Here is a 2,138-nt window from a genome sequence, read left to right as displayed (position 1 = left end):
CCTCCCTCCTCCATCCCTCCACCCCCCCTCTCCTCCCCCTCCCCCCCTCCTTCCCTCTCTCTCCCCCTCCCCCCTCTTTCTCTTGCTCTCTCTCGCCCTCTTCCTGTTTATTTGTCACATAAATTACACTCGTATGCTCATTTCTTTTCGAAACACGATCTCCAGATCTCGATATCCGCACAAATTTTATTCGGACTGGTCGCTATTGAGAGATACCGATGACATTATATAATAAAACTGTTTTTAGATTTTTGATTGCGGTTAATTTCTAAGTAATTTTAATCTACAGCTTGTTAACGTCAAAACTTCAGATAAAACTAGTGGTAGTATCACGAATTTGGCAACGGCACGAACATATACGTAATGACATTCACAAGTGGTCCGTCAGATGATTCATTTTATATTTTTATGCATTTAGCGTCGCTACCGCGTCACTTGATTGTAGTTAGATGTATAGATTTGAAAATAATTTCGTTAGACTTAAAATTATTACGAAGGTTAAAATATAATAATTATAAAGGATAATTATAAAGGATGTAATGAGCATTGAGCAATGTTGCAAAAAATTTTGACATTCTAACAATTATTTTGATCGTTTTACATAATTATTTTGACAATTTAATAAAATTATTTTCAGATCTGTATCTAGCTAAATTTTTATGTATTTAGCAAAACTATCCTTTCTGTATACAATAATAATAAACGTTAAATAATGTTTTCATTTTCGAAAACTGTGTTATTGTGTTCTAAATATAAGATCAATAATACCATTGTGTTGCAAAATATGATTCCATCAATCAATTTCAAGCTTCTTAAAACTTCCTTCAACGCCAAATAAATCCGTTGCTGTCTTTGCTTTGCCCGGTCGTAACGATTCATTAACACGATGATTAGCTTCATCTTCTTGGAACCAGACAACATGATCTATCAATTTTTTCACTTGTTTATTATGTAAATCTTGTACAGGTCCAGCTTGACCGCCTGCTTCGTTTGGAAGAACTTCGAGAGGTACAAATTTCTCCAAAGTATCATTCACAGTATGCATATGAAACTAGAATTATGGAATTATAGAAATTAATTAATTTTTACACTTTTTGTACTATTTGTGAGCATTAAATTATTAAAATTGCTTGCCAATTTAATTCGCGATTATTAGAGTAGTTTAATTGCGTTTATAGTCCGGAAAAACAATTCGGCGCGCAGTTCGCGGCGCGCAATACTACAATATGGTATATATGCAAGTACCTATATAGCATATATAATAATTCAAGATTGAATTATTTAAGGAATGAAGATCCAGCTTCGATCATTATAGGCATTTTAATTTTTAATAATATGTTAGCAATTAATAAAACTAAAATAATTATTGAGATATTGCATAATGTGTTAGCAATGTTTTCTTTTTATTTTATTTTTACAGACATAGAAATATTGCTATAATATTTCGTACTAGAGATTTAGTTTAAAAAAAGAAATAAGAAAATTTAAATGTAAAGCGTAATATTAATAATATACTTAAAGTTGTATCTGAAAAGAAATGCAGTATTTCTAAAAAATTAATTAAATAGGAAATTGATTTTTCATTTTTTAATAATTGATCTACAATTGATATGTTTATAATGATTTCAATCTTACCATATCCATCAGCTGTTTTTTCATGAAAGGTCTCATCATATTCAAAATGAGATCTATTACTGGAGAAGCATTCATGAAGTGAAAGCTCTTCAGTCTAACAGGTAACCCGTCTTGCAGATAGTAAAGGAATTTTTTTAAGGCCATGGGACTCAAACGACCAACATGGCCGAGAGAAACGTTTTTCATGTCGATTAATAATACATGACCATCACAAGTGCCTTCCATATAGAGCCATAAATCAATCACCATATTCAGAAATTTCATAGTATCGTTGTAAACGAAATGCGATGGTTCGTCATCTAGGAGTCTTCCATAAATAATTTTATAGCCTTCTTTAGTAGTTCCTTCCAAAATTATATTCGTTCTGTCGATAATAAGATTTTATACAAACACACACACACACACACACACACACACACACACACACACACACACACACACACACACACACACACACACACACACACACACACACACACACACACACACACACACACACACAC

General features: G+C 32.4%; 1 protein-coding gene across 1 annotated transcript in view; it reads right to left on the bottom strand.

The window, feature by feature from the left end:
• Nucleotides 1-793: 793 nt before the first annotated feature.
• LOC105620398 (alpha-tocopherol transfer protein-like) overlaps nt 794-2,138 on the bottom strand; it is a 2,830-nt gene continuing 1,485 nt past the window's right edge. The window contains 2 exon segments of the mRNA XM_012201895.1: nt 794-1,051; nt 1,636-1,999. Coding sequence (XP_012057285.1) covers nt 794-1,051; nt 1,636-1,999 — 622 coding nt within the window.

The sequence above is a fragment of the Atta cephalotes genome, assembly GCF_000143395.1.
Source record: "Atta cephalotes unplaced genomic scaffold scaffold00026, whole genome shotgun sequence".
In the NCBI taxonomy this organism is placed as follows: Eukaryota; Metazoa; Arthropoda; class Insecta; order Hymenoptera; family Formicidae; genus Atta; species Atta cephalotes.
Note: the sequence above shows the minus strand (reverse complement) of the source record. Positions and strands in the feature narration are given on the sequence as shown.